The 12,561-nt window shown below is 43.8% G+C and overlaps 1 protein-coding gene and 1 pseudogene across 2 annotated transcripts in view; one reads left to right on the forward strand and one right to left on the reverse strand.

Annotated features, from left to right (window-relative positions):
* CLIC5 (chloride intracellular channel 5) overlaps window positions 1-12,561 on the reverse strand; it is a 156,472-nt gene that overhangs the window by 95,200 nt on the left and 48,711 nt on the right. Inside the window, exon 1 of one of the 2 annotated variants that reach the window (XM_019734726.2) lies at window positions 6,655-7,216. The exons of the other annotated variant lie outside the window; for it this stretch is intronic. Within the exon in view, the coding sequence (XP_019590285.2) occupies window positions 6,655-6,717 (63 nt within the window). The 5' untranslated portion in view covers window positions 6,718-7,216. Of the gene's footprint in view, window positions 1-6,654; window positions 7,217-12,561 lie in introns of those variants that run through there. 2 annotated transcript variants of the gene reach the window in all.
* Window positions 9,835-9,935, forward strand: LOC141571953 (U6 spliceosomal RNA; annotated as a pseudogene).

Here is a 12,561-nt window from a genome sequence, read left to right on the forward strand (position 1 = left end):
CTTAACTCCCTAAGTGTTTTATCTTACTAACATTTCCTTCATGCTTAGTTTTTAAAATGACTTGTCACTCCAATATCACAAAAGAAAAATTATAAAGGAAGAAAAGCAAGTTATAAAGGAAAGGTCAAAAGCATTCCTTCCCTCCCTTTTCTGGTTTATTTCTGGTCAATCTGGGGTGATTCATACTAACAAGCATATTTGCCTCAGCCTCCTCCATCTTATGAAGTACAGGCTTCCAGTGGGAATTAGACGTCTTCTTGCCCTTTGGGTGCCCCTCTGGCTAGTTCAGCCCGTTTTACCCATGGTCTCGGCCAGTGGTTCTCAGTCTGTGATGAACCCCAGAATCACCCAGGGGAAGGTTGTTAAGGATACAGATGCCTGGGCCTCACGCTGACCTCCTGAGTGACCTCTGGGAACAGGACCTGAGCAAGTCCATGTGAGGAAGCTTGGCAGTGACTTTTTCATACCCCAAAGATGGAGCCCCCTTGGCCTAGCCATTGTTCACCATGAGGGCAACAATAAACATAACCCGAAGACTTTTCCCATGCCAGCCGAGCTAGAGGGTGTTTCTAAAGGTTAACAACTCCATTCCTTTTTCCCAGAAAAGATTCATTTAAGTTCTCATAGCAGACTATCTGTCTTATTTATCTTCAAAGAACTTCACATTTCAGAAGATACTCCTTGAATAAATATATGAGCTTCCAAAGTAGATACTCACTCAGGGCGCTGGCAGAGAAATATCCCCAGTAGTTGGAACTGGCCCCTTAGAACACTAGCGTGGGCAGATCTCAGATGCCCCTGGGTGGGGAGAACCCTTTCACTGACTCACATCTTCACGAAACCCATGCTTAACCGCTTTGCTTCTTCACTATTTCTCGTCCTCCACCCTTGATGACAAAGACAAATGAGGTTATCTCCCGGGTAATAGTTTTAAAAGACAGCTGATATTGAGAATGTGTTATTTTTGTGTGTAGCCCCAATAGATAATACATGTAAACATGTGTGCATATTTTCTACGAAAGCCACGATGGCTATGCAGCGCTGGAAGGCTACTGAGGAGGGAGTGGGAAAATCTGCACAGAAAGTCCCGTGGTCCTTTTGGAACTAAACGTCCAAGACTTCTTTGTCATCTTGGGGTCAAAGTTATAGGCACCTTTCAGGTGAGTCTGGAGAGGCCCTGCCCAGAGCCCAGGGAAGGAAGCCCCTGAAATAACATCCCCATGCAGCTTAAATGGGGGTGGCAAGTGCAGCACCCCAGTGATGCATCCTGGCCCAGCCCCCAGAGCTTTGTGGGGGTTCCCTTGGGTGAGCTTCCCTTGAGCTTGAAGAACTCAACAATCGGTCAGAGATCGGCACTTGCTCTGTGGTCAGGCCAACCACAGTATTTCAAAGGGTGGCTTCTGAGGTCGCCAGCTCTCTGATCAGCAGCCCCATCAGAGGCAACCAGAGCCAGTGGAGGTTTCACTGTGCTCCAGCTCTCAGGGGTCTGTGTCCCGGCTCCAGCAATGGGGCAAGGGCAGACAGGACTGCGGCTCTGACTTCTCGGACACATCATGGGAGGGAAGCTCATGGGCTTGGCTTCTTGCCATTTGAACTATACTGGGCCTGCAGAGGCTTTACTTATACCCCAGGTTCGTACATAGCTCTTTCAATGCTCACACCAACCTCACAAAATATATGCTGCCCTGACCAGCATTGCACTGGTAAGAAAACTGTGGCCCAGAGAGGCCAAGCAGCTTGTCCTAGAACACACAGCAGGTAACCCACAGCCTGACACCTAAAGCCACACTCTTCTACTGCCCCTCCTGTAGCCACTAACATGGACCCAGCACCTGGGTACTCAAAAGAAACCAAGAACGAAAAGCTTTTGACCTGACTGTTTAAATGGATGAACTCTTGGCCCTGGATGGAGAGAGTCAACAAACACTCAGAGAAACAACACAAATCGGCAGGGAAACAGGAGCTGACACCACTGACAGTGGATTTCAATATTTGCAGTTCCCCCGTGCTCACTCCTGCCACCTGCCAAACAGCACCTGAGAGGTGCGTTAGTCGACCTTTGACACTAACACTCCCGTGGAATTGTTATCAGGAAAATACACACTCACTAACATACCAGGGAGAATGAATTTTGTATTGGATTATTGACCACATGAGCAAAACCTAGAGCTGGTGGGAAAGAAAAACAGTTGCTTAATGTGATGAAGCAAATGTCAAAACCTAATGAGCCCCTGCTTAGGCAAGCTGCCCAAGGTGACCAAGCGACCAGCAGGCAGCAGGGGTCTGAGAGGGAGTGCCACAAGATGTGATCTTGCCTGTGCTGGAAGGCAGATGACCACACCATGGGTCACCATGACTTGACTTGACCCTGCACCGCTGTCAGAGCATTTCAGATGGCTCAGTAAACGAAACAACTCGTCATTTCCATCAGACAATCAGCAGGACTCTGCTCTATGTCTCCCATGCTGAACTGATGGTGATTTGACTAGACTGATCCCATGCACTGATTATTCTGGAGTCCTGTGGATAGTGCTTTATAGTCTGTCAGCATCCGTTAACTGAGCACCGGCTGGGTGCAAGCTCTCTATCAAAAAACAGTCCTGATCCTGACGCCCCGAAGCAGTTAGAAGTTCTGGACATGAATCCACCCTAGCCAGGCCACCCACCGATGTCTCCGCTGTGGCAGAAGCTGCCTGCAAACACGCCCGCCTCTCATTATGACTCCGTGGCTCTCCACTACAGCCACATGCGGGAGTCTCCTGGAGTGGGGGTAAAAATACTGTGTCTGGGTCCCACCCACTGAAACTTTGGTGTAATTGGTCCGGGGAACAGCCTGGCATCAGGAGTTTTAAAATCTCTCCAAACGATTTGAATATGTAGCCAAGGGTGAGAACCACTGGTTTCTGTTGAAGCCCACGCCTGTGGCTCAAGAGACATTTGTAGCAAATCGGTCCACCATCATCACTTCCCTTTGGTGGCTTCCTACATCTGGGGTCTAGGGGTGGGACTGGGGGTGAAGGAGTCAATAAAGATGGGAGGGATGTCTTGTTCTAACTGCTCAGCACATCCTGTGTTTGTCTTTCCAAATCACTTTCTGTTTTGTTTTCACTTCCTTGCTCTTTTTTCTTTCAATAAACCGTACTTACTGCCAACTCTCAATTCTCTATCCGGTTGTTCTCCCTTTATGATCAAAGTGTAAGCTGCCTATGATCTCATTTATTCTCAAACTAGCCCTGCGAGTGAGGAAAGAGCCAGGCTTTTGTTCCCCAAGGCCAATCAGAAACATGTAGCTCAAGAAAGATTCTATCTGCCATGAAATTTGTATCATTATTTCACTTCAATGTGTTTATAGCCATTTTCCATTTACAAAGTACTTTCACCAATTCTCTCCCATGGAATTCTCACAGCAAGTCTGTAGTGACAGCACTTGCATCATCACGGTGGCCACACATCCTGATTGGCCCTGAACAACTCCAGGGCACCCCTGTTGCCCCAGCCTAATTATTGGTAACACCTCCTTTCACTCTCAGAAATGCCTTGGTTTGGACAACAAATTATATGGTCACCTTATTTTATAACCACCCTCTTGTTTTAGGAGGGGGTCTATTGAGACTCAGGAATTAAGTGATTTGTTCAGAGTCACTCAGCTAACTAGAGGCAGAGACAACACTTGAACTCAGGTCCCATGTCTCCAAACCTCTATCCCCTCCACGGATATTATGAAACATGATAATCAGAGCTGATCTACTCAACCCTTTCTTCTTATAGATGAAGAACTAAAAATGCTGGAGGGATAACCTCTTAAAAGTCACCCTTAGAATGTTCCCTGGGAGGGGAAGACTTGGAGTGCAGAGCAACAATGACGGGGCTCCTTGGCAGCATTCCATGACCACATTAGAATGGATTAGTAAGTTATCAATAATTGTCATCTTGAATGGCACCTGACAGCCCAACTTGGCAAAAGAAGGTGCAAGGCCTGACATACAGGTGTCTGAAAAGAAATTTAGAGTCTAAACTGCTAGATTTGAGGACAGGATCTGAATGTTATTTACCATTTACTTCTGGGCAGTTCATGTACCTTCTCTGAGCACATGAGTTGTTCAATGGTAAAATGGGATTAATCATCATTCCTATTTTCCTGAGTTGTTCCGGAGAGAGCAAATGGCAGCTCCCTGAGTGCTCTGACCTCAACCAAGTCTTATGAGCTCTCTGTGAGTCACATTTAGTTTTCTTCATTTTTCATATGCGTGAACCAAGGCTCACGAACAAGGATGCTGGAGATCCGAGATAAAATATTTGAATGTGCTTCAGAAGTCTTAAAATGCTGATTATTATTATTATTATTATCATCAGCAGCAGCAGCACCAAATGATTATCAATTCATATGGGACAGAATCATATGTCCTTGAAACCCCTTGAGTGACAGAGGTTTTGTATGACACGCAGTGGACAGGATGGGTCAAAGAGTCACTTCATAGGAGTGTTGAAGACGGTCAGTATCACAACTCTTACTGAGTAGGGCCAGCCTGCCTGGAAGCATCCTAGAAAGTAGGTTGGTGGGTGCCCTGCCCTGCATAAAATATCTCAGGTACCTGACACCTTCAACAAGAAGGCTTTTCTTCCTATGAGAAGCATAGACCTAAGAGAAATGTCAAATTTGGAAATGCTTCATTCTGTAAATCAGGACATTGCTTCCCTAAGATGCAACCATTCAAAGCCGGGCCAGTGTCTTATTTCACAATTATTTTCAGCCTTTACTTGTCCCTGTAAATGATAACTACTAACCAGAAGCTGGAAAAGGGTGGGGGGGAAAAATCACAAGAGCTTTCCTATCTGATTTTTTGTTCCCTGCATCAATCTGGTTTTTGAGCGAATCACGAAGCCCTGCCTGGCTCTCAGGGATTGTTTTTCTTTAGGGGAAAAAAGAATGACAACACAAGCATTATAGAATTCTTTGGGGGCACTGGGAGCTGTGCAGTGAGCTTTTTATATAAATGCAGAAAACCTCTAAAGCTGCCAACATGAAATTCCAATGGTACAGGTAGAATTGGTCTCCACTGCCTGGTAGTGGGGCAAAGGGCTCCTTTGGCTCTAAAGAGTCAATTTGTGTTTCAAATATCTTTCAGGAACTTGACACTGTGAAACTACCTGCTCCCAGGCAATCTGAGAAAGTCCTAGAATAGCTTTCTTCAAGGAGAGCAGCAAGACTCAGGGCTTTGTTCAAGCCCTCCTTATTCACTCCCTTGACCGCAGGCCTGGATGCGGAGGCCAGGGCACCGCTGCCGGCTCTCCGGCCCACATTGCCCAGCCTCCGAGGGGATACGACCCTTTCCATTACCTGGGTCTCCCAGAGGCCCTGGAAACCCTGCCCAGAGGGGTCTCAGAAACCAAATGAGGGCGTCAGAAGCCACATTGGAAGGGAGAGAAACAGGCTGAGGAAAGTAAGTGTCGCTAAATGACAGGTGTCATTTCTACAGATAATTTCGTAAAATAAACACAAAGAATGTAAAACCCAGTGGAAGAAATTTAACAAACCTTTGTGGTAGGCTGGGCCAACTGGGACAGATCACTTCCCCTGTTCCAGGGAATGTATGTGCCTTTTGAACTCCGTCAAGAGGCCCCTGGACAGGCACCACTCTTCCCTTTACAGTGATCTCCATATTTCTAGGGAAACTTTACATTCTAAGCTTTTTTCCCCCTTTGTGAAAGGTCTTGGCGCTCAGGCAGCCTGCCGGCTCCCCCTCCCCGAGTCCTGGCGTTTCTTTCTGCACCGTCCTGGAGGCAACCCTCCTGCCGCCTCAGGTTTCCCAGCTTCTGCGGTGTCGGCACCGAGGACTGATCAAATGTTTCTTTCTTATTACACTAGCGGACCGAGAAACGCTGCCTCCGCCTCCATCCTTCCTCCTACAGGTTGCAAATGAAAGGAGCGGCTTTGACGTTAGCTTGTTTCTGCCCAGGGAGCAAGCCGACTGAATTTAATTTTTGCACTGTGCCCCTTCATCTCGGTCAGCCCAGGTTGACTGGGACATTTTCCGAATTGCCACACCCTCAGCATTTCACGATTACTACTCTGCACAACCATGATTCCGAGAATAATAACAAAGTTGGCGAATGGAGTGTTTGTTTTCTGCTTTGCAGGTCACAAAGCAAGACAATATTTTGTTTTCTTCAGCTTTTCTTTCCGTAGCGCTGAGTAAAAGAGAGCAGGGGGCGTTTAAGAAATGTTATTTTTTGCTTCCTTTTTCCCATTCCCACCCCCCTCAATTTTAGAAGAAAGGTTCCCGGGTCCAGCCAGGTTCTTGCCATCTCCCTACACCTGGAGGTGCCCTTTAGGGAAAGCCAGCAGAGCTCCGGACAGAGCTCTGGACCCGCAGCGGTGACCGCCTGTCCTGCGGAGCCTCGGACAAACTGCCGGCCAACTCTCCAAGAAGAAAGCCACCTGCCAGATTGCACCTGACTCCGTTCTGCCCGGGAGCCCCGAAGCCCGGCTCTGGCTTGCAGAAAGGCCACCCAAGGGACCGCAAGGGCTGGGCTGCGCTCCCTGGGGAAGGTCCGGAGCCCCAGCGGTCCGCGCCGGGGGACACGTGAGCCGGCGCCGCCGGGAGCCGGGCTGCAGACGCAGCAGGTGCGGCGGGAGCCGAGACGCCGACCTACCTTCACGAAGAGTTCGATCTCGGGGTCTCTGTCGTCCCCATTAGCTGTCGCCGCGTCCGTCATGCCGTCGGGGCCCGGGACCACCGTCCCGGGCTGGGGAGGCGCCACCTCTGCGGCGCCGGGGCCAGCGCTCTGCGTTCCTGCTCCTGCCCAAAGGGGCCTCTCTGGAGAGCGGCGGGTGTTTCTTTTCTTTTTCTTTTTCTAATCTATTTCTCAAGCCGGGGACAGCGTTGTCTGAGAGATCGGTGCCCCGGGTGATCACGTGAAAAAGAGAGAAGCCAGGAGGGGACCGGGAGCTACGGGGAAAGGGGGATCAGGGATGGCAGCAGGTTACGGGAGCAACAAGTGCCGGGCTGCAGGGAAGTGTCACAGGATCCGCGCCTGTCAGCGATCTCGGCGTCGCCGCCAACGCGCCCAAAATAGCCGGCGGCCGCGGGGCGGGGTCAGCCCGGGCGGGGCAGGAGGGGCACCCCTTGAGCAAGCGGGGCCTCGTCCCTGGCCTGTCCCCAGCCAAGCCACTCCGCAGGGCGCGAGGCGCGGACCCACTGGGTCCCGCACTGCCACCAAGGCCTAGAGTGTGTCTTGGGAAAGGAAAGAGGAGAAGGAGTCAGAGAGAAGAGGAAGAGGAAGAGGAAGAGGTAGAGGTAGAAGAGAAGCGATGCCTTTAAGTCTTAAGTTTCAACGATGAGGCCTTACCTGCTCCAAGTTTACTGTACTACCAGCGTTACCCAATTGGAAAGCCCCTTCGTGCCTTAGCAATGCTCAGAGTGGAGAGTAGCTGCGCGCAGCAGGAGAGGGAGAGAAGGGACCCCGAAAACAGGGCATTTGCCATCTTCATGCTGGACAAATAGAGTAAGGCGATCCTGGGGGCCGGAGGGGGCAGGAAATGGGCACTGGCTCTTGCAAGGTAGAGGGGAGAGCCAACCGGGTCAGGTGCAGCCAGAGCCAAGGATTCATGTCTTTTAACATTCTAGGCTGGCTGTGTCTTTCTTTTCTTTTACTTTCTATTCTTTTCTTTCTTTTCTTCTCTTACTTCATGTATGTGCTTGTCCGTTTGCTTTTTTGGTGAACTATGATACACATAGGGGAAAAAACGCACTGTACCCTAAGTGTGTAGGCCGATGAATTGTCACAATCTGAATCTACCCGTGAAAAACCAACACCAGGTGAAAAAAATAAAATAGCTACACCACCCCCAGAAGCTTGTCCTAGTCTCTCCTCTCTACTTTTCCTCCCCTCCCTCTTCTCTCTGACCACGGTAACCATTAGGCTGGTTTGTGACAGCACAGGTTACTCTTGCCCGGAACCTTACATTACATTTGTGAGATTCATCCATTCGGCTGTGGGTAGCTGTAAATCATCCATTTTCCTTGCCACTATTTATCCTTGCCATTCTTCTGCTGATGGACATTTGCCTAGTTTCTGGTTAATGACTACTGTGGATGCTTCTATCTATCAAACATCCTTTGATGAATACATGCACAATTTTCTGTTGGGTATACACTTAGGAGTGGAATTGCTATAGAGTATGAGAGAGTTCCTCTTGAGTAAACACTACTAGATGATTTTCCAAAGTGGTTTTGCCAATTTACATTTCCACCCTTCATTTCTTTTGAAAATAGGCACCAGGTCTTTTGCATCTGGAATCTGGTCAAAATCTGTTTGCTTTGCCTTCTCTTTAGCTAATCCTGTTTGTGTTCTGTCTTGCCTTACTTACAAATATACATTTATTTCACAGCTTTATTTTTTTTTTTTGAAATCACTTAATAAAAAATAAGTAATAGTATTTATTTATGTACCAGGCAACAAAAAGGCTAAGTACCCTACAGGTTTTAACTTGTTTAATCTTTACAAATAGTGTTATTACCCCAATTTTACACGTAGGGAAACTGAGGCTTAGAGCATTAAAGTAACTTGTCCCTAGTCATCCAGCTAATAAATGGTAAAGTCAGGATTCGCACCCAGGAAGACTGAGTCTCAACTATTCTACTAACTGCCTCTTTCAAACTTAGTGCCCACTGGGTAAGTCACTTTGAGGAAACATTCATCTTAATGGAGATTAAAATCCATTTCAGGATAATGTCTCATGAAAAGAAAACCAAGGCTGCCACATGAATTAGGCAGATGGAAAAGCTACCTAAGTCAGCATGTAGCAAGATTATTCACCACCGTTGGAGCGGGCCGAGGGGCAGGCCTCATAAGACAGAGGGCACTTCAGCCAAACCTTCCTGAATGATGAGGCATCAACAAAGTATGAGACAACAGCAAGGTATGCTGGCCACCCTTTATGGCAGCCTGTTTGCCTATAAACTCCAAGTGCAAATGTCTCCTTCTCACTGAAGAAACAGTCACCAAACCCCACCTGCAACTCAACAGTACACTATAGCTTGACCAAGGTGAGGCTTAATTGCTCTCCTCCGTGGTTTCAGGCTTACATCACCAAAGCCTTAGAGAAACAGTCACCTTCATGGCTGTACATTCTGAGCCAATGACTGCATACGCTGGGAAGGACAAGGTTACAGAGGGAGACTGGCAGCTTCCCTGCATGCTGCACAGATGCGTCACTTCCCTGCTCTGGAGCGTGGACAATATTTTCAATAGCAATGGGGCAGATGAAAATAAAATCATATGTATCAAAATGCCTTTGAGGTTTTTTTTATTTTTATTTTTTTTTAATGAAAGATGCTTTACACATGTGATCACTTTCTTGAATATGATATAAACAACATACAGTATGGCCTCTATTTTCCTTAATCTCAAACCTAGGAGAGTTGGCTTTTATTTCAACTTCTCCAAATAATCTACTGCTTGCTGGAAAACTAAACAGTTCCCTTTTAATTTCTAGGTGATACCTCTCATTTGGACATCCCTACAGATAACTGATAGTTTTGATATTATAAACCTTCATGTTGAAAAAAAAAAAAAAAGCCAACGTTGGTCATAAAATATTTCTGTGCATATATCTAGTTTTTTATTCCATATTCTGCTTTAGTTCAAAATAAAAAGATTCCATCTTTCACCTTTTAATGTCAAAGCATAATAGGTTATAATCAATTTTAGCTTTGTTCAAAGAAAAACATTTCCTCAATCCTAGACTATCCTTCTAATAATCATAGTTTCACAAACTTGGTGCAAGTTTGGATAAATATTTACCAGAAAAACACTTCAAAAATATATTTAGTGCTCATTTTGGCAGCACATATACTAAAATTAGAATAATACAGAGATTAGCATGGCCCCAGTGAAAGGAACCGGAAAATCTATGTAATATCCATATTTTTATATGGCTGTTAAAAGCAAAAAATAGAACATATCTTATGGAGTTTCAATATATTAAGATTTACTGATATGGCATAAAGAATGAAGATAAAGGGATATAAAACATAAAACAAGCATTATATTTAAAAGAATGAAATCATGCAAAGTATGTTCTCTGACCATAGTTGAATCAATTTGATCAATAAAAAAGAATTCTGGAAAACATCTAAATATTTGGGAATACACTTTAAGAAATTCACTTAAGTAATACACTTTAAGAAATTCATTGGCCAGCAAGGAGGTCTTTAGAAAATATTTTTAGAAAATTTAGAAAATTAGGAAACATTTTTAACTGAATGCAAATGAATATACAACATATCAAAATTTGTGGGATGCAGCTGAAATAGTACCTAGAAAGAAATTTACCCTTGTAATGCTCTTTTTAGAAAAGAATAAAGTTCTTGCATCAATAATCTAAGCTTCCACCTTAAAAAAACTAGAAAAAGAATAGCCAGCTAAACTCAAAGCAAGAAAAAGGAACAAAAGAATAAATATAAGAAAATAAATTAATAAAATTGAAAAAAGAGAAAACAACAGAGAAAAATCAATGACACCAGAAGCTGGTTCTAGTAAAAAAATCAATAAGATCAGTAAACTTCTTGCTAGAGTTACCAAGAGAAAAAGAGAGAAGATACATATTACCAATATCAGGTATAAAAGATGGGATATCACTACCAACTCTACAGACATTAAAAAAAATAATAAAGAAATACTATGGGTAATTTGCTGCATATAAATTAGAAACTTACATGAAAAGGACCAAATCTTGAAAGACACACACTGATAAAATTCAGTCAAGAAGTAGATAACCTGAATAGTCATATATCTGCTAAAGATATTGAATTCATAGTTGAAAATTCTCCAGAAAAACCCCCAAAACTCCAAGCCCAGATGTCCTCATTAATGAATTCAACCAAATATTTAAAAAATAATAGTAATATCAATTCTATACATCTCTTCCAGAAATGAGGAGGAAGTAAATGACTTGTATTCAGAATTTGTAACTCAAAAATAAGAAAATAAACAAAACAATTTTTAAAAATTGCCACAAGATGTGAACAGACACCAAAGAGGACATATCAATGGTAAATAAGCACTTTAAAAGATAAACAGCATCATCATTCAGAAGAGAAATGCAAACTAAATAAGAGGTACCACAAATACCTATTAGAATGGTCAAAATATATACAAATGACAATGCTATGTGGTAGCAAGAATGAAGAACAAGTGGAACTTCTGTACATTGTTGGTGGGAATGCAAAATTGTATAATTCTGGAAAAGTTTGGCAATTTCATATGAAGTCAAACATACCATTACCATGTGACCCACTTACCATCTCCTGCGGATTATCCTAGAGAAATGAGAATTTATGTTCTCACAAAAACCTCTACATAAATATTGATAGCAACATGATTCACAATTGACCCAAACTGGAAAGAACCCAAATGTCTCTCAATGGATCAATGAATAAACAAAGAGTGGCACATCCATACAATGGGATACCACTTAGCAATAAAAAGGAATGGCTAGGTACAAAACATAAATGAATCTCAGATGCACTATACTAAGTGAAAAAAGTTGGTCTCAAAAGGTTACATACTATATGATTCCATTTATACAACATTCTGGAAAAGCAAAATTATAGGGATGGGGAGAAAATCAGTGGCTGCCAGGTGTTGGGTAAAAGAGGGCCTGACTACAAAGAGATGCACAAGGAAAAGTTTTCAGTTACCAGAACTATTTTGTATCTTGTTTGTAGTGGGAGTTATAAACATTTTGTTTGTGTTAAAACATATAGAACTTGGGTGATGAACAAACAATGGGATTTATAGATGATGTAATACAGAATTGTACACCTGAAATCTATGTAATTTTACTAACAATTGTCACCCCAATAAATTTAATAAAATAAAATTTAAAAAAAAAACATATAGAACTGTATACCAAACAAAATTTCTGTATGTAAATTTTGTCAATGATCATGATGCTTAAAAACTTCAAAAAATGTAAAATCACTACGTTCTTTTTCCACATCCCCTTTCCACACATTCTGTGCTTCAAATCCTTAACATCAGATCTCATTGATTTCAGAAATATAAAACGGATCTCTGTGCCATGAGGCTTAGTTTTCCTAATTATAGCCAATCAATAAAATAGAATAAACCTTCATTGAAATAAAAAATAAAACAAAATAAGCATATTTAGACTGAGAGTGGTTATTATGAAATAATGATGATTCTTGTAGAGAGATTTTCCAGAAATGTTCCCTTTATCCAGTACCAGAGTATAACCATATCATTAGTTACAAGCTCCAACTTTCATGTATTTAATGATACTTAGTTGAACCCACTCTGTCCAGGGTAGCAGCTATTTCTATGGAAATTAGGTTGTTCCACCCTTACATTCTCATTCTCCACAGGGGATCTCTTGGACAATCCCAAGGGCTTGAGGTTCAAGCTGAAGGGACTGGTCAATGTTGATGACATCTGCAGGGCAGGAGTACCAGTTACATTCCTTCTCTGTGGGAGGATGACATGGGTGTGTATAAGGAGAGGTGAGCCCTGGAAGGATCACACCTGTATGAGGTC

This window comes from Rhinolophus sinicus, linkage group LG05 (genome assembly GCF_036562045.2).
Source record: "Rhinolophus sinicus isolate RSC01 linkage group LG05, ASM3656204v1, whole genome shotgun sequence".
NCBI classification, from domain to species: domain Eukaryota; kingdom Metazoa; phylum Chordata; class Mammalia; order Chiroptera; family Rhinolophidae; genus Rhinolophus; species Rhinolophus sinicus.